This window comes from Micromesistius poutassou (genome assembly GCF_964030765.1).
Source record: "Micromesistius poutassou genome assembly, chromosome: 13".
Classification (NCBI taxonomy): domain Eukaryota; kingdom Metazoa; phylum Chordata; class Actinopteri; order Gadiformes; family Gadidae; genus Micromesistius; species Micromesistius poutassou.
Genome location: NC_140283.1, coordinates 2,644,486 through 2,666,942, shown reverse-complemented (window position 1 = coordinate 2,666,942; position 22,457 = coordinate 2,644,486). Strand labels below are relative to the sequence as shown.

General features: G+C 45.7%; 2 protein-coding genes across 2 annotated transcripts; both read right to left on the bottom strand.

The window, feature by feature from the left end:
• Window positions 1-132: 132 nt before the first annotated feature.
• Window positions 133-12,638, bottom strand: LOC311357771 (mucin-2-like; the record flags this gene model as incomplete). Its single annotated transcript, XM_084477808.1, has 22 exons — window positions 133-290; window positions 400-528; window positions 664-820; window positions 973-1,212; window positions 2,995-3,174; window positions 3,284-3,394; window positions 3,528-3,582; window positions 3,986-4,137; window positions 4,733-4,833; window positions 4,957-5,000; window positions 5,171-5,426; window positions 5,759-5,885; window positions 7,368-7,469; window positions 7,691-7,829; window positions 8,237-8,354; window positions 8,577-8,702; window positions 8,832-9,042; window positions 9,492-9,595; window positions 9,689-9,779; window positions 10,037-10,151; window positions 11,782-11,838; window positions 12,313-12,638. 22 exons carry the CDS (start codon window positions 12,636-12,638, stop codon window positions 133-135), a joined length of 3,099 nt encoding a protein of 1,032 aa, XP_084333934.1.
• A 3,970-nt stretch (window positions 12,639-16,608) lies between these two features.
• Window positions 16,609-21,742, bottom strand: LOC311357770 (intestinal mucin-like protein; the record flags this gene model as incomplete). Its single annotated transcript, XM_084477807.1, has 16 exons — window positions 16,609-16,615; window positions 16,735-16,843; window positions 16,899-17,079; window positions 17,179-17,210; window positions 17,312-17,412; window positions 17,646-17,715; window positions 17,823-17,998; window positions 18,166-18,373; window positions 18,466-18,649; window positions 18,748-18,992; window positions 19,088-19,262; window positions 19,392-19,849; window positions 20,696-20,818; window positions 21,003-21,114; window positions 21,225-21,285; window positions 21,714-21,742. 16 exons carry the CDS (start codon window positions 21,740-21,742, stop codon window positions 16,609-16,611), a joined length of 2,271 nt encoding a protein of 756 aa, XP_084333933.1.
• Between the last annotated feature and the right edge of the window lie 715 nt (window positions 21,743-22,457).

The window sequence follows — 22,457 nt, the reverse complement described above, 5'->3', positions numbered from 1 at the left end:
AATATATTACTCTTCTGGCTTTAACAAGGCAAAGTGCACTACTACTGTATTCTTATTTCAAAATATCTTCATATATTGGTGGTATTTTGAATATAGTCTGACTCATTTAGACCCAACCGATAGTAATTCAAATCAATACCATGTTTCACAATTCCCCTCCGAGGGCATGGGATCTCCTTCCTCGTAATGTTTGTCGTTGTTGTCATAGCAACCGCACTGCCGATCGGACACACACTTCATGGTCCTCTCTTCCAAGTACGGCTGCTCGGGGGGGCACTTTGGGTAGCAGCCTGACAAGGTCAAGCAAAAGACGTGTGTGTAAAGATGGACTATACAACGTGTTATCGTCAGCGAACGTATCACCTGACAGTTGCTTTGGGCCGTTGTGCGTTGGCTTACCTTCCAGTGCAGGGATCATACCGGAGCACGTAGCTGTGGGGTTCTTGCATGTCTTCAGGCATGAATTACCGCACGGCTCGTAGTGCCACTCGCATTCGCCAATAGGGTTGTAGAAGTCACAGAAGAGGGCTTGACGGGTAAAGAGATGTGAAAATCAAGAGGCTTTTCATTTCGATGCAGTTTTCGCTTTGAAATTAGGAAATTCATCCCCATCTCTGCAAGCTAAAATAGCCACGTTCTGTGTTTGGGAACAGGGGGACTCACGACAAATGGAGGGTGTTCTCCATCTCACGCAGGCCCCAGCCCTGTTGCAGGCCGCTGCGTAGGCTTCCACCGCTGAACAGAAACACTCACAGTCTCCTCCCGAGTTGCAAGCGCACGTGTCTTTTACGCACGCGTCATAATAGTTTGTACGATCCACCTGAGTGGGACAGCAATGATAAAGGGAGTTCATGGATCAAGTTATGGATAGTATTGTGAAGTCATTTAGATGAAACTGTCGTTTTAAGGTACATTGTCTCGATGGACATATTCTTTTTTTTTACCGATCCAACTCTATTCGTCACAGATTACCTGTGAGTGACACGCAGCGAAGACCTCACTGTCGATGATGCTGCAGTGCTTCAGGGCCCAGGCCTGCCGGTGGGAGTACAGCTGGCAGGGCTTCTTCAGAGCGCCTGCGTCAGGGCACGTAGGAGACACCTTCCAGCTGTTTCCAAACTGAACCGCTTCCGCCGCCACCTCATGATTCCTGGTGGTGAAATCGTTCTTCACACTGCCATCATAATTCCCACAAAGACCACAAAGTTGTCCCTGGAAGACAATAGGACAAAATGTAAATATCGAAAGTAAAGGCTAAAATATGGGAAATTAATGTCTATTGGAGGTTCAATCGCCAATATCTCTAGCCAACCTGTATGATGCGTAACCGTACGTAACCGCACTGAATATTTATGAATTGAAATAATGTATCTGGATTTTTCTGCCACTGAATTAAAGCAATTTAATTTTTAGCAGTGAATATTTATGCATTGAAATAACGTATCTGATTTTTTTTCTTCAGAATGAAACTAAATATTCAAAGTTAAAAATTCAATAGGCTAAATTCAGATTAAGAATTCTATGTATTAATTTCATTTCATTCAAATTTAAATATTTTCAACGTCCCCAAATTCAACATGCCAAATTCAGCTGCAAAATTCAGTATACGAAATTCAGCGTTAACATCGGGGGACCCAAGGAAGAGCAATCGATCCTAGATGCTAGATCGCGGTCAAGGAGGTACAGCGAGCGGGTGTTGTTACACCGAATTCTGCGACCCACTGAAAAGTCTGACCCCAGGACGCGCTGTTGCACATTTTCTGCAACATGCACGAGTTTGAAGCGTAGACAGGCATGAAGTCGTTCACGTTCGGAAATATGCACGAGCTTAAAACGTAATGTTTGTATCGTCATCGATCACTCGGAATGGGTGCATAACGAGAGCGCAACGGGCGCGCAGAGCCGACAGTATTGCGCACTGAGTGGCATGATACAGATGTGAGGATGACAAATAAAAATCAGGTTGCTGTCGGGCGCTTCTTCCCGAGGCACGCCGTGCTTCCACTGGAGCTACAGGCCGCTGCCGCTTCAGTTGCCACTCATTGCGGAATACTGTCGGCTCTGCGCTCTCGTGCCACAGTGGGCAGCGGGCTTCAGATCGCCCCAGACTCACACCAAACGTAGGCAAAGGGACCGCGGATCGCCCCAAATTTGTGCCCTATTAAATTGGGCTCTTAACCCACTACAATTACCCTTAAACTGCATGCAAATCCAGCCAAGTCACTGCAATCTCTCTCTCTCACACACACACACACACACACACACACACACACACACACACACACACACACACACACACACACACACACACACACACACACTCCACATTCAGGCATTAGTTAATCGTTTTTTCATAAACTCCAGTAAAAGGGTTAAAAAAAACCGGTGTGCATTATAGCAAAAACATAAATACCCCCCCCCCCCCCACATTGATTTACCTTTAAGCATTTCCTATTATAGGCTATACTGTGTAAAATGCTGTTTAGAATTAACGTTTGTATCAAGAAAGAAAAAACCATCATCGCAGCTGTTGCCGTTGGACATGGCTAAAACCTGCTCTGCATTTGCCTTCCAGAGTCAGGTAGGTATCCAACGAGTGGAGCTCTTATTCCAGATCCCTCTCCTTGCTTGACCGGGATCTAGTATCTAGGAACGATTGCTCTTCCTTGGGTCCCCGGATGTTAACACTGAATTTCATACATTGAATTTTGCACATTGAAATTTTTACGTTGAATATTTGATTTTGAATTTTTGAACATTGAAAAATAAAGGTGAAAATGATTTGTTGAAAATTTAAAGAGTTGAATTCAGTGGCAAAAAAAATCCAGATACGTTATTTCAATGCATAAATATTCAGTGCTTAAAATTCAATGGATTTTTATTTTCAAAATCCGATGAGACAGATTTACTTCAATACATTCAGCGTTTATTTATCATCTAAATGACCCAATGCAACAGCAACAACAGCAACAAATGGCCAGTTTGTTCACATACCTTATAGGAGGGGTTGAGCTTGATCATCAACGTGGTCTTCTTGTTCCAGATGAGAATGAGACCATTCTGGGCCTCGATCACCAGGTAGATCCCAATGCTGTGGACCTGGTACGGTATATCGGCTTCTTGGCTCTGTTTTATAGCTTTAATCGTTTCATCAGACAGCCAGATCTCAGTGTTCTGCAAAAAAACCACAACAACCAGGATAGATCATTTAAGTACATGTACGGCCACACATGTTTGAAGCACTTAGTGGATTCTCACGGTTGACAAGGTGGACGCCTCGTACCCCTAGGTAGAGCTTGATGGCCGTGGAGCAGGTGCTGTCTATGTTTGCACACGGTATGTTCTCCGTGACCACCCGGAACGTCCCGTTGCTCTTGTCGCCGTGACAGTAATCCTGCGTGGAGGACATAGAAGACATTCCCAGGTTTAATCAACTTCCTCTTCTTCTTATCCACGTGACCAATGATGGCTCATTGGTTCGTTGGTGGTTTGAGCGCTGGGAGAGGAAGGAAGCATGCAAGCCGTACCTGTGCGAAGGTGTATCCACAGTCGCCGTTGAAGGAGAATTTCTTCTCGTCAAAGCTGATGTAATGTCCATCGCCATAGATGGTACAGATTCCGTCACACTTGTGGTTCGTGCATTCCCATTTTCTCCCTTTGCACTCACTGTGATGTGGACGAAGGAAGACGACGACATTTATTAAGGTCCAACGTTGACATTGCATAATTTAGCAGGTGGTTTGAGGCTGAGAACATCACAGTACATCCAGTCAAAGCTCGAGTGAATACACATTCATATGCGCCACACAAGAACGTTTCTCAATTGTGTGCCTTGAGTGCTGAGTACCTAAAAGAACACAATGTATAGTATTGTGGATCACAACAGAGTTATATATTCTATATATAAGTACTTAAAACAGTTGTAGTAGGACTCTAAATCTGTCTATATGGAGTCAGAGCAGGACGATATGTTATGCTCTCTCACCAGGTATTGCAGTCCACCTTGAGCGTCTGTCCCGGCGTGTAGGACTGACCGTTGTACAAACAGGGACAGAGGTCCTCCTTGACACAGCCTTCTGCGCCGTCGGTCCGTGAGCCCTCGGGACACACGCAGCCCGATACGCAGCGATCACTGATCTGTTGAATACATCAAATCACGTTGATTTAAAACAACAATCTGCTTCAAATGCAGGCTTTCATCAGCGGGATGTAGGCTCCGTCCGCATTGGGTTCCCTCATACGACGATAGATGGTGACTAAACAGTCATTTATTACGTTCACTCTTCGAGGTCACCACTTTAACACGTGCCCCGGTGGCTATAATATGAGTCTCCCAAATTAGACATCAGATTAATTATCTGAAATCTGGATGAGCAGTGCGTTTCACTTTCCTTTGCTTCATATTTGTTTTGACCAATCATGGTGCTGGAGGCGGGGATCATGAGATCAAAACTTGGCCAGCACTCGTTAAACTAAAAGTCTTTGAATGATTAAAAACTAAACCTGTGGATTGGCCGCTGTGAAATGACACGTGTTAGAAACCCCTCGTTTACTCGTGTGCAGCAGACAACGTCTCTCTTCGGTAGAATATCTCCAAAACAGGAAACAACACTCCGCGCATCTAGGCGTTGGTCCAGCCCGGTCTCTGTGCTCCCCCGGCAGCTCTGCTGCAGCACAGCAGGGCTACGGGATCGGTACAAAGTGTCAGCAGGAGGTCCATGGATCCACTTACACATTCAGAGTCCTCAGACGCGCAGCTCTTTTGGCATTCGGACCCCTTGACGCCTGGCTGGAGCCCCGAGCAGTTGAAGAACACCATGGGAGCCGTACACGCTGAGGGGCCAGAGACAGTTCATAAAGGCTCTGACCACACCTGACACGTTGCCTGTACTCTGATTGGCTGCGGTCGCCTGACAAAAACGCAGTGATAGTTAGATAGTGTCCTTGTGTACTCACACGTTGCCATGCCAACACAATGTTGCACTCCGTCCTTACAGGTGCTAGAACCAGATCAGCACAGAAAGGAAGCAAGGTCAGATACAAGGTCAAGGTCAAAGGTCGAAGGTCAGTGTGTGTGTTGTCCTCCAAAAGGATTCCTCTCTAGGCGCCTAAAAAAAACAAACAGGAAATGACCGATTCGTTTGTGGTCATACTGGAAGTGCTCCCTCACCACACGGTGCCCTGTTTCCAGAGCGTCTGTCCGGGGTGCATCACCGTGTCCCCGTCGTGGCAGAGGCACTGCGAGGCGGGCACGCAGCGGCCCCCCTTGTTCAGGTAGGTCCCCGGGTCACAGCGGCAGCCGTCCACCGGGCTGAAGGCCACCTGGCAGGACGCCTCGGCCTGGCTGAGGCCCAGGCAGGACGGCTGGCAGCCCGTCAGGCGGTAGGAGTAGCCCATGCCCTCGGGGCAGCTGCTGGAGTCTTTTGCTGTCGATAAGAGACGTGGATATGATTTGAAATGCAGGCAGGTTCTTTGATCGTTCATGGGGGAGTGTCACAGGCCGGACATGAGATAGGGCTGAACCCTGATTTCTGGTTCCTGGTTTTGCTCATTATTTGACTGGCCCCTAGGAACGAAAACTCTCCGAACTGTCCCCTCAGATCCCTCTTACGTGTTCCCCTTTAAATGTTCTCCTTCACCATTTAGAGGGCTGGGTGATGCATGGGTGGGTGTGGTCTCATGTGAGCCTGAGAAGCCTGATGAGGGCTCCACATGAACATGGACGTGACGTGACTCGAGGTGGGGTGGCTGGGCTTACTGCAGGTGTCGTTCCTCCAGCCCTCCAGGGACACGCCCGCGGCCTCACACGCGTGCACATAGGAGGAGAGTGCGGCGCACATGCAGTCCTCGCTGCTGTCACAGAGACACGTGTCGTGCATGCAAGCCTGGGGAGGAGCAGTTCACAAAATCATGTCAGTTATATGATTATTGTTTGATGTATTATGTACTATGTATTATGACATCACTTTACAATTTCAACACAGGTGTAGGTCTATAATCATTTCTTACATGCTCATAATCCGTCGGGTCTATCTCTGAGTGACACGGAGAGAAAATACCCTTGGTGTCGGACAACAAGGCACACCAGTGATTGGCATATCTCTCTATAAAAAAAGGAAAACAACATTAGATGAACAACGTAACAATGAGTCTCAAAGCGGAGGCAGGATGTCTGAGTTCCACCCCAGCGCTTGTGTGTGTCTACACTCTGACTGCAGGGGTACAGGTGAGGTGCTCTACCTGTGTCTACACTCTGGCTGCAGGGGTACAGGTGAGGTGCTCTACCTGTGTCTACACTCTGACTGCAGGGGTACAGGTGAGGTGCTCTACCTTTGTCTACACTCTGACTGCAGGGGTACAGGTGAGGTGCTCTACCTGTGTCTACACTCTGACTGCAGGGGTACAGGTGAGGTGCTCTACCTTTGTCTACACTCTGACTGCAGGGGTACAGGTGAGGTGCTCTACCTTTGTCTACACTCTGACTGCAGGGGTTGCCCAATTTGTTGGTGACATCGGGGCAGCCCTGCTGGGTTCTCCACGTGTTGGCGTACGTCGCAGCCGTTCCCACAATCATCCCATTAGTCTTGAAGTCGTCTGCTTCCACGTCGTTAAAGTCTCCACATAAGCCTGGATAGTAAAATAAAAGGCATTGTTTTATCATATATATACATTTACAAATACTCTATCCACACCTGGTTGTAGCAAAGGAAAAAACACTTTTATAATAACATTTACTGAAAATACAGAAATTCAGAATCAAAAGCAATGGGTAATAGAGGCAGGGACATTCAAAGTACGTACCCCGTAGCTGTCCTTTATAGGAAACATCCACTTTGATGTAGAGTTGCATTGTGGGAACTATCTGTATCTCGAGCTGGAGTCCGTGAGCCGTATGGACAACAACGAAGAAGGTTGATGGCTTGAAGACCGTTATCTTATCTGAAATACAAAACAGCCAAATGGTTGTTTGTGTCTTTGTATTTGTATCTGTATTGTTTTGAGGGGGACTCAATGCTACTCACCAATGCTGAGGGGTAACTCGTGGGCCATGTCGTTATAAAAGACCTTTCCAGTAGAGTCGATCTTAATCTTCTGTCATTTTAAACATGGAAAGAATTGAATGGTTAAACATTTACCCTTTTAAGTTTAAGTCCAAATAAAAAAAGTAATTATATAGGTCAGAAAAGGAGGAGAGAGCGCATTTATTGAAATGCATTCCGTCATGGCGGAATAGCTAAACTAAGCTGAAATTAGCCTAATTATCTAATAAAGATGTGTGTAAAGACCAATCTTTTGAGATAATTAATTAAGAATAAGTATGTTTTAGTGAGTGATTTAAAAGGTGTAGAAGCTGAGACATAACTCACCCTCTGGGCGCCGTACAGCAGTGTGACTGCCACCAGGCTCTCTGTGTCCGTTTGACTCGATTTGGCAACGTCCCCCAGAACCGTATACCTGCCATTTGTATCCTAAAAACAAGTATATCAATAATATTACAATATAATATTAGATCATATATATGACATTATATAATATTGCATTTCAGATACTTGAATACATCTATAATAGATCATATATACTTTGGGTCTCTTATATGGAATTAAACACTGTATTAACAATGACAATACAAAATGGCCTCCTCGCTTTCTTCTCTCTAGGCCCTAATCCTTAAGGCCTCAGCTTGCCTCACCTTGGAAAGTACAAAGGTGCATTCTCCATGGAAGGTGTAGCTTTTGTCATCGTAGGTGGTCACGTGGGACCCTCCCAGGAAGGAGCAGGTGGCTGGACAATTGTGCTCCTGACAGCTCCACTTGCCCAGGGTACAGTTACTACAGAGAAAACAAAGTTACTGCCTCTGCCTGAGCCCCGGGTCAGCCCCCTGGGGTCAGCCATCCTCCAGTCGCTGTACAAGATACGCATCGGAACCGTATAGGTCCATGATCGGAACACATCGATAGCAGAGTAGGAAATGAATCGGTTTTGAAAAGGGCTCTAGTGCCCGCATGCAATATGTTTCTGGACATTTTGGATAATTTCCTGTACAATTGCATCAAATGCTGAGAAATACCTTATTTTATCTATGTTGCGTGACAGACCAATATTGAATGACTCCAATTAACAAATACATCTAGACCTGCTCTGCAAATACAAAGTAAAATACACAAAAGTTCACTTTTTTTAGGGGGAAAATGTTCATTTCTGACCCTGATGGATAAGTACAGGCAAAGGAACCAACCATGTGCGACATGCCGCGGAGAAGGTCTCCCCGGGCCCGTAAGCCTTCCCGTTGTGTTGGCAGTAGCACTGCTGCAGAGCCACACACCCACTCTGAGTGACGTCGTCAAACACCGTTCCTTGATTAGAAATATAACAAACATCACTTCACATAATGTGGTGGGTCAGTTTGTCCGGGGGCCAAAGAAAAACATGCTTTGGTATGTGGTGAGTTTCAGGTGAGGGTGAGCACGAGGGAAAAGGGGAGCGGTCGTGTTTGGGTTGAGGTTCAGGGATTGGGGTTAGTGTTGATGGTTGAATGCGTCACGGTGTGACAGGTCCTTGTGACCGGAGGAGCTCACCGGCTGGGCAGAAGCAGCCACTCTCACAGTGCTCCTCACACGGCTGGCTGCTCTCGGGTTGGGTGCAGGTGACCTTGCAGGTGTTGCCACATTCCTGGTACTCCAAGTTCAAGGGGCATTCCATGGCTGTTGATCCAAGTCAAAAGCAAAGGGGAGAGAAATCAGAGGATAGCTCCAGAGACCAGTATTCAGTAGTCAGCATCTGTGACTTTCTCAACGGTTGTAGATTGAAGATGGAGATTTGTCGGTTCTCACCGCAGAGTCCGGCGTTGGTCCAGGGCAGGGGCGTCCCGCCAGCATGGGCGCACTGGCGGGAGAACTCCGCCATGGTGGCACACAGGCAGGTGCTGCTGTTGCCGCAGTGACACAGGTCCTTCTCACAGGCCTCCACGAAGGCTTCCATGTTCAGGAGGCCCTGGCAGCTGTTGAAGGCGGGCTCCGACAGGAGCTCCGTGCACCGGTTGGTCTGCGGGGCGAGGCGTGACGTCGGAGTGAGATGGAGAGTTAACACCGGTTCAGGGCGGTCCGTGGGGGGGGGCATATTCCCTCTTAAGAACAAACTTAGCCCCCCCCCCCGCCCCTATGTGGAGTTTTAAGTATTCATTATTTGTAAGAAATATTTAACCTCATTTCATAATAGTTACAAAAATTTAAAAAAGACAGAAATAAATATGCGGAATTCAGGGTTCCCAACCAAGCTCTGTGTGCCTGTCTGTCCGACCAAGACTCAAATCACAAAGTGGAGTCATCATTTCAATGCTCTTGGCTTGAGGGTGTGCCCTATCCCTGCCGTTTCTTTATTCTAACCTGTCAAAACAAATGACTACATAGTGCCATACACCTCGTTCACCACAAAAACACCCCTGGTCTTTCTTCTAGAGCGGCCACTGGTGAGAGCGCTTCTGTGGCACACACCTGTTGGGGACAGGCGCTGGTTTCCTGGGGCGGTTCCGTGCAGGCTTCAGCGAGAGCATTGACCTTCCAGGAACTCCCATAGTTTAGGGTGTCCATCTCCATGCCTGTGTTGCAGAGCAAAGTATTGCTTCAGCCGTTGAGTTTGTGAATGTACACCGATGAGGAAGTGCGTGGTGTATTTAAAACAGCTCATTTACCGTGACTGAAGAACTCGTTGTAGAGCTGGACGCCGTTGTAGTCGCCGCACAGGCCGCACGTTTGATTCATGAATTTTTCATCCATTTCAACCTGAGGTGGGTTTTTGTAGGAAAACACTGAAATGTTATTTTTTTTCTTTCTTTCTGAATAATCACGCATAATCAGACAATTATTAATTGTTGTCTTTAATGCATATTAATACATGTAATGCATGGGTAGTCTTATTCACACATTTCAAACTCAGTCCACATCACACATTTCCCATCCAGTAGAAGGTCTATCTTCTCTGACTCTGTAACAATAATAATATGAATCCACAGCAGCCATCCCCACAGTAAAACGCTTACCCAGAGAGTGTCGTTTTCGTTCCACATGACGACCAGACCCAGGGTAGCTTCGATGCGGACATAGGAGCCCTTCCTCTGGATGGAGAGGCCAGACTGGCTGAAGGGGATGGTGATCCTGGGGGAGAACATTAAGATATGAGCCCCCTGAGGATCAGGACTCAACAGGGAGAGCCTATAATCATCTGACCTTGACGTGTGTCCCGATAGGACTCACTGTTTTTGATGCACCTAGCCTCCCCCGATTCGATCATGGAAAGGACGCAGAACTACGTGGTCAAGAAAATGTTACCTACATATGCATGTATACCTTGAATGTCTATGTATGCCATATATATCTTTTTAAGTATGCTTTATTATGTTTTATATGTATGCCATATGTATCTTATTGTGCATGCTTTATTATATCTTATATGTGGAGATCTATCAGAATGCAAGAACATATGGGGGGACTTTGATTGTATGAAAGGCCCACTGTGAGGAGCACTAAAAGGGTGCTTCTCTGTAGGCCCCATGACACGACCACCATATGCTAACTGTGACACACGCACAAGGAGGATCGTAAAGAAGAACACACACACATTGTAAACCCTTGATGGCTGTTACTTTAGCATGCTTGTTCTGAACTAGACATGAGTGCGAAATGTGATAACCAGAAATGTGTAACAAAGAGACATTTGTGAAATGCAGATTGTAAGATGACACCAGGCCCCCACCTTTAGAGAATAGGAGCCGAGGAGGGTCTCTTATGGTATAGAAAGTTTTAAGATTTGGAGTGCTTTACAGTCTGTTGAAGCAGTTCGTTGCTAGCAGTCGCTTGGTGTTGATTGCTGGGGGTAGAGCTGTGTGATCATCTCTCTCTGCCTATTCTGATCTCTTTTTCTCACCCTGTACTAACCAACTTAGCAAATAGCGTTTTTATCCTCTTATTTTATTTCTAAAAAGAAAAGAGAAAAAAGAAAAAAGGAATCCCGAAAGGGCAGCTTCCACCTAGAAAAGGAATCCCGAAAGGGCCGCTTCCACCTCTGGAACCTCTGGAACAAAAAAGAGAAAAGGAATCCCGAAAGGGCAGCTTCCACGTCAAGTAAAGGAATCCCGAACGGGCAGATTCCACCACTGATGATCCATCCTTAAATTAGGCCAGTTTTTAATTGTTTATCTTGCGCTAACCCTTTCGCCATCACCATCTACATCTTTTCTATCTATCTATCTATCTATCTCTCTCTCACTCTCTCCCTTTAGTTTAGGAAACAGTGCCTTATATCAAAGTTCTAGTTAGGACCGAGCACTTCGTATATTTGTAAAAGTTCATTTTGTATTATTGGACCTAAAAATAAATCTACCTGACTACATTTGTAGTAGGCGAGTTTATCCCTTTTTGCGAGTCCCTTACCTGTCGACTCATCAAGCCGGCAGAAGCAGACCGACCGACACCTCACGGTAAGTGGCGCACATTACGAGCGGTGATTGGTGATTGTGACTGATGCGGGGCAACGCTAAGTAATAAGGGGTTTTTGTTTTTTTGTTTGTGGTTATTTTCTGTGGCTCGACGTCGAGGGGCAGAGGCCGTAGAATTAACTAGAGCGATAGGAGCATTTGCGATCGGGGCTTAACCAAGTGACCTGGGTCGGACCCAAATAGAGCTGAGCCGAGCACACACCCTCCGTGAGACGACGGGATCACGGTTGGGGGGGGAGAGACGCGAGGGTTTCGACTTAGGTTAGTCCCGGGGGTCTTCCGACACCTACGGCGGCGTGTCTTCCGCGGAGGCCCCATAAATCATCAGCGCGGCGTAGGCAGCGTACCTACAGCGCACGGCGCGGGTGACAACACTTCGACACCTTCACAGAGGGGAGAGAGGAGAGAGACAGAGAGAGAGAGAGAGAGAGAGACAGAGAGAGAGAGGGAGACAGAGAGAGAGAGGGAGAGAGAGAGAGAGAGAGAGAGACAGAGAGACAGAGAGACAGAGAGAGAGAGAGAGAGAGAGAGAGACAGACAAACAGACAGACAGACAGACAGACAGACAGACAGACAGACAGAGAGACACACACACACACACACACACACACACACACAAACGTCCGTCCGTACGTCCGTCCACACGTAATCCGAGAAGAGAAACAGCAGCGAAAATCTAAAGAGAGGCCGAGAACGTAACATCTAGAGAGAGAACGAGGGAGGAAAAGAGAATCAGAGAGAGAGAGAGAGAGAGAGAGAGAGAGCGAGAGATTGAGACTTTCTAACTGTAATACAGCAGAGGAAAAGGTCCACAGCCTCACTGTTCTTCATTGACGGCGAGGTAGGTGTTGGCCAGCTCCACCAGGACCCCGTCCAGCCTCATGGTGACCCTCTTGATGAAGGTCACCTCGTCCACCTGCTGCCGCGAGAGCTGAATGTTGAAGGTCTCGTAGCCGTCGGAGCTCTTGCAATGGGACGTCAGGACGTAGTGGCAAGCGGAGGGAAACTGGAAGAAATCTCCGTCGAAGGTCTTGAAGTGGTGGTTGCCCCATGTGCTGCAGAACTGGCCGTTATGCAACGAACTCACCTCTGGTGGTGGTAAAAAAAACACGACCGTTGTTTTATTCCCAGTCACACTCACCGCCATGTCATATCATCTCATGCATAACTGGTTAATGATATGTTCAAAAAGATCAAATAAATACCTGTTATGTTCTGCATCAGTGAGCTGGTCATGAGAATTACTTGGGGGGGGAAAAAATAGAATAATATTTTTACTTGTATGTTCACATTAAATATAAAATAAAATAAATAAATACGTCTATGTTCTTAAAAAGCCCCACTACCCATTGTGAAAAAATGGACAGTGGACATAACCGCTGTTGAAACAAAGTAAAATATGTATTTTTCTCCATTCATGATCCAGAGTTGAGTAAACGCTGACACACTCCTGCCCCAGTCGACCTCTGTGTCTACCCACCTGATCGTGATGCCAGTGGTCCGCAGCAGAGGAAGAGCCATACGGTGGCCCACCCAAGAGGCATTCTGCTTCTCCCCATCCTCTAACAGCGTCTAACAACGTCTGAAGAATATGCAACTATTGGGCTGCATATTCTTTATATACACGAGGGCATTATGATCATAGTCTGTTGATAGTTGAGGTGCGGTAAGTGGTTCCATCATGGGTGTCAACCCTTGTTGTCTTTGTCTATGTAAGTAGATGAGTGTAGCGCTAATGTGGGCACGACACATCCCCTGTCCTGTTTGCTGTGAGAGTGTGATGTTACAAGCAGGGCTTAAACTTGGCTCATCCGGCCTAGGCTTACAATACGCTCTCTGTTCGTGACAACTTTCTTTGGAAAGTCTTACGTAACTCAATGCTGTTGAAGTGAATTTGTTTAGTTTCCATCCGTGTTATCTGTTCATTTAACATGCGGTGAGTGTTGATAATGGGTGTGCGTGTCAACGGCATCCAATGGACCACAACGTGTTGGAATTCAACCGTGAATTCCCCATGCCCACAGAGCATTCCCAAGGAAGTTTTGGTTGGTCCTCATATTTGCAAAAGGACTGCCATCTCAATATTTACTGAGCTACTAAAAACTTAAAAAAAACAAACAATGGAGAGTACAAATGATCTGATGGAACCACACAACCTTTAGTGGATACGAAGACATATGAGGACTCATACCGTAGAGAAATAGATTTAACAAATGCAAATTGGATTGATAGGTGTAATTACAACACAAAGTGACACGGAGGCCTCCTTGTTTGAGAGATGTTGGGGGGAACATGAGGACATACTCTGAAGTATACGCAGTAGGATTACATGACACGTTAATGAGATGTAGCCATGCCATTATGTTTGTCTCCTATTCTTGAGTTAAGACTGCAGTAGTCGTATTTACAAGCTGTGAAAACATCTCAACCCCGGATGGTTTCCCTGATCCGGGCGTCCAGGGATCTTGGACAAGCTCACATGGCCACTTCTCTCCAGTGAGGATGTTACATGAAGATGATTATAACATCTCTAAGACTTTTTTATTATAATATATTATGTTCATTGTAATCAATATATATAGTAAACCTAGAAGAGGAATTTAAATCCTTGCGCTTATAACCCCAATATTAAATTGACTCCTATTGTTCAAGAGGCTCTGAAGTAGTGCTGAACGTGTGGATTTCAAAGGGTGCCTGTAGCATCACCAGCATTGGCCTGCCTCAATGTAAGGGAGGTGTTCCTCATTTAGCACCCCTAACAAATCAACATACTGCCCCTCAGTGGGATGAAGACATGGATTTATTCTTCTTTACCCAAACCCATTTCTCGTGTCTCTGCAAGTTGAGGTTGTATTTGCATGTGCCCCCCGCCTGATCAGAAAGACCTCCAGCCAACCTGACCCAGGACGAGCCAATGAAGGCAGTTGATCTAATATGGGGGCGGGTTTAATACGATGACTATAGGAGCCCTATAGGACGTCTGATGTTCTGATTGGGTAGTCTGGACGGTTGGTAATGCTCCTTGGAAATCAAAAATGAACTGAGAGGCTCCAGACTGATACGCTTTTGCGAATTGGTACATTACAACCTAAAATGAAAATAAAAGTCAAAGACATAGACGGATATTGCATTGTTGTTTAATTATTATGTATCTGAAATTTGTCAAACATTAGTGATTTGCTTTAAAATAAAAAAATTGGAAAGGTTTCAGCACGGCCCGAGTGTGAGGCGGCGGTGCGTCTTTTGGGTCGTGTCCAACATTTAAACCCGCCCGTCTCTTGCTACCCAGCCGCGGGTCAGTTGAGGCAGTTGGTGGTCCTGCAGCTGCACTCCTCCACGTGGACGTAGGTGTGCGGCACCACCCGTCCGTCGGGACACACCAGCTCCAGCGTGCGGTTGCTGGAGGCCGTCTCCCGGCAGCACGTGCAAAGGCGCTGAAAACCGGACGACCAAGCCTGGTACCTGAAACGGCAGCCGCGCAGAAACATAAGAATGAGCGGCATTTAGGGTCAGGAGATTGGTCCAGTGATCAGGGGGCTGGACCCCCCAGCCAAAGGGAAAGGGTTTGACGCCCCCCTACGTCCACAGAAGGCAGTGTGTAGGCAGTGAAGATTGAGATGCCTTAACCCTACCTGCTCCTGAATGACATGAATACAACATTCAGAGTGAGTCGCCTCCGATAAAAGAGTTTTACAGAATAACATATAGCTAAACAAAATTTTAAGAATGTAACCATAACTGATGCTACATGTCTTTCAACATGTGGAATATATGAGCAAAGACTCGCTGAAATGCTCTCCTCAGGACTGCCTTCAGTCAGAGGGTTTTATTTGAAGCCGTGGAGGACGTGTTGTTACCCAGTATAGGAGTGGCAGGACCCCGCACAGTACGCTATGTCCAGGCCCTCCCTGGACTGGCACCCGTTGTGGCTGATGGCGCGCTGCCTCACCGTGAACCGATCGCACCGGTTGCCAATCTCCACGCCTTGTTTCAAACACGGGCCCGACATGGGTTAGATGCACGTCTCGGCCTACTCACCAGACGGACGCAGCACGTCATAATCAGGCTCATTCATGGAGCAGCGGTGGCATACTCACAGCTCTTACAGCAGCCGTTGGCGTCTGTCTGAACTGTATCCTAAAGAGTACAGAGAGACCACATGTCCAAACCCTGTCCAGGATGAGGCTTCAATGGGACTTATTTCAGCTGGTGGGCCTAATACAATACTGACCGTAGTGTAATGATTGTCAATCTAGGATGGACTGCAATGAATGTGCCTTCAGCTATACTTACAGGGTTACAGTTGCTCTCCTGGAAGGGCGGACAAACTATGCGTGAGATGGCTGTTGTGAGCGTCTCGCCAGTCCTCACGCAAGTATAAACCTCGCACATGTTCCCCGATGGGGACCACGTTTCTCCTTCCTATATGCACACCCATGTGAAAACACACACACACACACACACACACACACACACACACACACACACACACACACACACACACACAGTTTAGAGTTACACTTTTTCCTCATCTGTGTACAGCAATGAGACTTTGTGGGCAGTAAAACCTTGACCTTAAGCAGCTCCTTTGTCATGTTTCTTTCAACAACACAGTGGGTCAGCAGGCACCTGCCACAACACTCTGTGGAGTTTGGATCCGCTTCAACGTACTTGTATCCCTGCGAACAGAAAAAGACAGAAAACAGATCCTTCTGTATAAAGACCATAGAATACATTGACATAACATTTAAATTGTATATATGAACACACCCAGACACAGAGACAGTCAGAGACACAGAGAGACAGACAGAGCACATTGAATATGTATTACAGTGGAGCAGACTTACCAGACCACAATTCTCATTGCATTGCAGCGGAATACAGATGACCAACAGCAGACCGGAAGCTGGGTCCAGCGGCCTGGAACAGGTGCAGTTGTGACACGGGTCGAGTGGGACTGAGGAACCGGCCTGGAGAGGGAATAGCACCAACACTTGTCACACACACCCAGGAGCTTTTGCAAGGTCTCGTTGCAAAGAAATGTTTACAGTACATCCTATGAAACTGTACTCCAATTGATTACCTGGTATTCAACGCTCTCATGGACACAAACTTCTTTAGGCACTGGGAAACAATGGGGCACGAATTTAGTCAATAGAAAACCAAAGCAATGGGAGCATTGTCCTCTGTGTTGTGGTATGTATTCAAGATGTAAAGTAATGCCCAGCTGATGACAATGACACTTAGAGCATGTGAGCTCAGGGCAGCAATGTCCGATTTGCACTGAGACTCCTGGTCTGAATCCAATTTCACAGTTCAGGTCCACAACTGGACAAGTTATATTGTCACATTCTACAGAAAGAAATGTAGGAGAAAATGTCAAGTTTCCCTTTCACTCATGTCTTACGGCAAACAGAGAGCAGACAGCATGGGTCTGCTGGATCGGTTTGGTTCACCAGGATGAACCCTGGTTCACAGTTTTCCTCTGTTCTCTGCAGAGATTTGCAGGGGCGTGGCCCGCATGTCACCGACTTGGTCGATTCCTCGCAGATGCATGTTTGGCAGTTTTGTTCAAATGACTCATTCAACTGTAGGAAAAGGAAAGCACACATACGGGACATTTGCGCCAATGCATGTTATTTCAGAAAATAAAGAAGTTCACTTAACGAAGTAAAGGATTTGCTCACCTCGCGGGGAATGCCCCTTGAATCCAAACATCCTATTAGGAACACACGCAGCGTATTAGAGCAGCGGGGCTCACCGTTTATCATCAGTTTATCATCATGCTAACCTGGGACTATACCTTACTGTCCCACTTACCACATTTATCAACACATCTGTTTGAATCCCTGTTGAAGAGCTTCATGCCAGCCGGACAAAAGCACCCCTCAGTGGTAAAGTTAATTTGATTCCCGCCAGGTCTGTGACACACAAAGGTTTAAATGAATGCGTCTGTTCACCTTTGGCATCAATTGAAAAACCCTAATGTCAAACTCATTCAGATATGTATGCTATGTTATGCCTGTATGATCAGATCCCTCATTGAGTGACAATGACATTATTATCAATGGTTGATCATTCATTGATTGCTATTGAGCTGATTGTTGCGGATTGAAACAAATGCTCCTCAGTCCATGTTTTAGTGAAATCGTACAAGTCTTCACACGTTGGCTGCTCTGCAGGACCACATGGTTCATAGACTTTGTCTGCTGGGCAGTTACTGGCTGTTGTGGAAAAGAGAAGAAACAATATCAGGCAAAGCGTCCTTGCTGAACCACCTGGACGGGTCCATGTCTTTGTCACGGTTGCACATGGGTAGGTGTGCACGTACAACACAGAGGGGTGAGATCCCTCCAGTACAGGCAGACCCCGGCCTGTGCACAGACAGCAGCGTACACCTGCAGGCTGGTGCACTGCACCGCTGGGTCGGCCACATGGCAGCTATCGAAGATGCAACCCTGGTGGTACATTTCCGGTGAGACAATGGCATGGCATTGTTGAAACACACTGCGGGGAGATGGGGCACAACCCGAGAGAGATGTTTAGGATCAACCAGCCTAATCTAATCTGACAAAGACAGGGCGAGGGTCAGGTCAATTCAAATGAATTAGATTACAATTTATAGTATATCAATGAATCAAGCGATGCATATATGTTAAACAGGATGCACATACCTTCCTAGAAGCACATCACATACAGAGTCTCGTTGGCATGGTGCTGGCGGTGGGGGTATGGGAACATTAGGTGGTGGTACGGATGGTGGTTGGCAGAATGGCTTGCTCAAGTCTTCCACGAGATAGTACTCAGCCATCACTGCACAATTCTGTATCAGCTGGCCTCCAGGCAACATACAGTCATCAGCCTTGTTGTTGTTGCACGTTCCTGACAGGACAAACCGATATAACACTTAGAATGTGTCACCCAACTCCAGAAGGACTGAGCCATGTCGGTGCTTTGGGGTAAGGGGTCCTTACCACATTGCCCCTTTGTGTTGTTGACGAATTCCCGAGGTGGCAGGCTGATACTAAATCCTGTAATTCCAAATGTGATGACCACTTCCAGAATAGGGATCTCCAAGATCAAGGACAGGCCAGTGTTTAGCACCTTTATCCCTCGATGGTAATAAGGCACCTTTACAGTCACTCCATGACTGAGAACCTAAATTTAAGAAAAGCATCATTAGGCAAAACCCTGAAGAGTCTTATTATGCAAGACAAATTCTGGCTCATGTTTACATTTATATCCATGGATTTTACCTCCAGCGTGGCTCCAATAAGGTTATGGTTCTTGAGAGTGATAACTTGTGAGCGATACGACACGATAATTGAGCGTGGACAAGAAACGTTTAGGGTGGGGTTGCAGTACACATTGTCAACAGTAACCGTCAAATTGTGCTTTGGTGTGATCTCTTCCATTAAGACATATGTGCAGTTTCCTTGATAACTGTAGAAGAATTTGTCAAACGTCAAGTAATGGGGGTCTCCCCAGCCTTGACATACGCCTGCAACAACACACAAACAAGGTACTTTTCTTATACAGCATCGGTGAAGCAGGAAAGTAGTAAGTCAAAAGCAAATACATGGTCATGGAACTCACATGGGCATGTGTAATACTTGCAGCATCTGTATTCATCCCATATAAGAACTGGTTCTCTTTCATTGGCACAGGTTATATTTTCCAATGGGGGGCATACATATGGGACTAATTCAATTATGGTATTGTTAATGCATTTTGCCATTCTGCAATCACACATCACAAGTGTCTCGTTTGGCTGGCACCGAAAAAGATAAGGAAAAAGAGTTTAAAGGACCATCAATAAATACAGGGCACATGAGTCAGACATCAATGATGTAAAAATTATATATTCTGATAAATAGTTATATTATTATGAACTGGATGCAAGACGGTCCCTACCCATAAACCCAAATCGGGGCAGCCAGGTACAGGGGGCGTTGGTGTGGGGGAAGTTGTTGGAGGTGTAGAAGTTGATGTCGTTGGTGTGGTTATAGTTGACCAGTATTCTGTAGTTGTTGGAGGTGTAGAAGTTGATGTTGTGGGTGTGGTTATAGTTGACCAGTCTGTAGTTGTTGGAGGTGTAGAAGTTGATGTTGTGGGTGTGGTTATAGTTGACCAGTATTCTGTAGTTGTTGGAGGTGTAGAAGTTGATGTTGTGGGTGTGGTTATAGTTGACCAGTATTCTGTAGTTGTTGGAGGTGTAGAAGTTGATGTTGTGGGTGTGGTTATAGTTGACCAGTCTGTAGTTGTTGGAGGTGTAGAAGTTGATGTTGTGGGTGTGGTTATAGTTGACCAGTCTGTAGTTGTTGGAGGTGCAGTTGTACACACTCCACAACATTCCACCTGGATCTCATAGTTCAGGCACTTAAACGGCGGTTCAGACTGATTCTCTTTTTTGCATATCAAACCATGTTTTATATCACAAGTGACAACTTGTCCCGTTAATTTGACAAAGTTTTCAAAGATAAAAGAAGGAGCTTCAGCAGATCGGCATTTTATGTTCCTTGGTTTTTGACATATCTGCTCTCCACTGTCGCTGATGTTCTCGTACGTTTCCCAATCGCTGCCATCTGTACTGCTGTCCACATCAAACCATTTTGTCCATTCACACTCTTCTTGGCAGACAGTCGTGGTTGGTGATGATGTTGGTGTGGTTATAGTTGACCAGTTTTCTGTAGTTGAGGTTGTGAATACTGTTGTTGTTATTTGGGTAGTAGAACAGAGATAATCAGCATGTATAATTGTTCCATTCTTGCAAATTTTAGAGTAGCACATTCCTAATATGTCTGTCACATTGTCAATGACCTCATTGTCCTTATAATATATTCCATTGTATTTGCATCCATCACATTCCTTAACACATTCTCCTTTATCTTCATCAAATATGGGCTTATCTTCTGGGCACTCAGGGTAACAGCCTACCAAAAAAAGCATATATAAAAGGCTATTATTAATACATTCAGATAATTCATTTGTCATTGTTGTTGTTTTACTCCCAATTGTTTGGGTTACGTTGGCAAAACATAAATAAATCAAGATTTATAATCTGAAATGCAATAAAAAATAATAATTATTTTTTTCAGAAAATGGGACATTTAGTAGCCTAAAGTATTTTTTGTTCTACAATGTAACTTTAGACTTACTTTAATGAGAATAGGCAAGCCGACAGTCTTTCAAATGGTTTCTCACCTTCCAGGTTTGGTATTGCATGGTCGCACGCGTGTTGATTCCGGCAGGTCTTGTAACAAGGTTGGCAAGGCTTGTAGTGCCACTCGCAAGCTCCCGTTTTATTGTAGTGGTCGCAACATTCGGCTAAGCGGGAAAAACCAAACAAGACATTATTAGGAGGTTGTGTATCGCCCAGTGGGTTCCTCGTTCCATCGATTTGCAATTACACCAACAAACAGTTTTTCTCTGGTGTAATTCACAGTGGCCAGCGTTAACTCACGGCATATTTCTGGGCTTCTCCAGGCAACGCACACACCGACGTCATTACAAGCCTGAGCGTAGGCTGCCACCGCGGTGCAGAAGGACTCGCAGTGTCCTCTACTGTCGCAGGCGCACGACGAGTCTTGTACACAGTTGTCATAAAAAGGCATAGAGTTCACCTGTTCAGGCATTCAAAAGTAAGTGATGGTAATATTTGTTTTGAAGTAGAATTGAATTCCTGCATGTCAAAATTGTCATGCAGGAAACCAAAAATATATTTGGAACTGACCTTGGAGTGGCAGTCTTTGAAGGTGATGCTCTTTATAATGCTACACTGAATCTGGGCCCAGCTGTGGTGATGGGGTCGCAGTCCACAATAATCAATGGGTGGTCCTTCGTCCAGGCAAGAGCTTAAAGCCTTCCAGCTGTTTGCAAACTCAAGGGGGCTGCTCACTACCATCTGACTCCGGGTGGTGAAGTCATTCTGGACATCTCCGTTAAAGTCTCCGCAAAGACCGCACACCCCCGCCTTTAAAGTAGAAGACATCGATCAGACATCAATAAAAAACAAAACGTCTAATTCTATAGTATTGTTGTTTGCATCGTTATATACACAGCCATCAAAAATGCATACACAAACACTGCCCTAACTATAGTTCTACTCACACTGTGCTGTGGTTCCAGAAGGATCCGCAGGGTGGTTTTGCGGTCCCATAAAACTGTGATCCCGAGTGAAGCTTCTACGACCAGATACATCCCAACATCTCTGATTGTGTACCTGATCTCAGAACCCATTGCCAGATCCATTATTTCGTACTTCCTCTTGGCTAATTTAATTTCTGTTCTCTGTAATGAACAATACAATGTCAGTACAGATAGTTATCCTCTCATGTCTTTTCACTACATCTGATATTATTCTGAGACACGTTCCTCTAAAATAAATACGTTTGCAACAAGGACCTACCCCCAGCTGAATCCTGACAGATTTGGAGCAAGTGGTGCTGGTAGATCCACATGGTATATCTTCTGTAATAACCCGGAAGGTGTCCACTACTGATCCATTGCCACATTGGTTCTTAAAAAAAGAATTAAACATCACAACTACATTAACACCGATGCTTGTGTTTACAGAAAATCCCAAGGATACAGAGTCGAGTGGAACAGTAGTAGTACAGAGTAGCTGTTTTATCTCAAGCAAGCAACAACTATATATCAGTACTCAATGGCACATGAAAAATGTCTAGTTATACTCCCCTAGCCAGTTAAATAAACAAGGTAATCATAGAGGTCCCTAGAGTTATTTTAACTCCATAAAACCCCTAACACCATGCAGTATTGGAGTCTAAATATATACTGAAACTAAGAAGAAGCAAAGGATGAGGAATCTTACTTTGTGTGTTTGTATGCATGATTTTACCTGGACTGCCACGTAGGAGCATTGCCCCTGAAATTCATATGTACGCTGATCAAAAGTACTGTAATGACCACTGCCATAAATGGTGCAAGTCGCTGGGCATCTCTT